Consider the following 1,251-nt stretch of genomic DNA (forward strand, 5'->3'; position numbering starts at 1 on the left):
GTTTAAGGGATCTACATGCATTCTCGGGTTGTTGGAAAGTTGTTCAGCTGGTGTGTCCCTACTCTGGCTTGGTTGACTAGGGATGGTCAGGGTTCTTTTTGAGGCATTGACACAGGCAGGCATGTCCTGCCATGCCTCCTCAACCACTTCTGTTGATTGTGACACCTCATGGCCCTCTCTCTGTTCACCTTCTCTCTCTGCCTGCTTTCAAGGAGGTGATCCCTGAGATGAGTACTCCGGTGTCCCTCCATATTTCTTCACAGGAACTTGAGGTGGGAAGGAGTTGGGAGCTCTCATCCATTGCCTGTACTGGTCTTGGGATTGGTTAGTCAGACCAAAGTTGGGACATTTGCCATTTACATGTTTGAGTAAACCACATTTGAAACAGAAATTGGGTAGGCGTTCATATTTGAAATGTGACCGAGATTGTTTACCTCCTAAGTTAACCATCCGACCATGCACCAGTGGCTTGGTGACATCCACGTCTACTTTGATTCTTAGGAAACTCCCCCACCCATGTCCCTGATCGTCTACTTCCACCGTATGGACCTTGCCAATTGCTTCCCCTATCCTTTCCCCCAATTGTCTGTTCATGCCTACGAAGGGGAGGTTGTGGGCTTGTACCCAGAAAGGCTCCAAGTTGAATTGCACTTCGATGGGAGACAAGTCACTCTCGAACTCCTTAAGGCATATACGGTGACAGTCGAAGGACCAGGGCCTTCCATGAAGTACTTTCTTTTTGTCGGACAAAAGTTGGAACTCCAGTAAGAACTTGTTGGGACAAAATTCTTTGAAAGTTAGCCAACCGGAAGTATTCCATACCTTAGCCATTGTGTTTTTGAATGCTTCTCGGTTCAATGTTCTGTCATTTAGTATAGAGGCAAGGAGGCACAAGTTGCCTCTCGGATTGGAAGATAGTATGTCTTCATCTGGTAAGAATAGCTCCTGCTGTTCTGCTTCTGTAAGTTTCAGGGAGCTCCATCGTTGTGTGAGATCTTCTTTCATGGTGACCCTCTCAAGACTAACGTCCAAGAGACTAGAGCTTTGTCAAGCAACAAAGCGGAAAACCTCACTCAACAAAGGAGGGCCTACTTTTACAATCAATTATATTAATTTAGTATTAGTGTTACTATATCATTATTTTATATATGATTATTTAGTATAATGATTTATATACTAATTTATAGTATTATACATAGACTTAAAGTATAATACTAATAGTAATATAGTATTAGATTATTAGTATTTAGT

The 1,251-nt window shown here is 42.8% G+C and overlaps 1 protein-coding gene across 1 annotated transcript; it reads right to left on the reverse strand.

Annotated features, from left to right (window-relative positions):
* Positions 1–207: 207 nt before the first annotated feature.
* Positions 208–1,005, reverse strand: LOC122296689. Its single transcript, XM_043106492.1, has one exon. The coding sequence runs from the start codon at positions 1,003–1,005 to the stop codon at positions 208–210; it is 798 nt and encodes a 265-aa protein (XP_042962426.1).
* Positions 1,006–1,251: the final 246 nt, after the last annotated feature.

Source organism: Carya illinoinensis, chromosome 15 (genome assembly GCF_018687715.1).
Source record: "Carya illinoinensis cultivar Pawnee chromosome 15, C.illinoinensisPawnee_v1, whole genome shotgun sequence".
In the NCBI taxonomy this organism is placed as follows: Eukaryota; Viridiplantae; Streptophyta; class Magnoliopsida; order Fagales; family Juglandaceae; genus Carya; species Carya illinoinensis.

What these genes read in the sequence shown, in the direction of transcription:
- LOC122296689 (XM_043106492.1), bottom strand. Translation starts at nt 1,005, where the DNA reads ATGAAAGAAGATCTCACACAACGATGGAGCTCCCTGAAACTTACAGAA.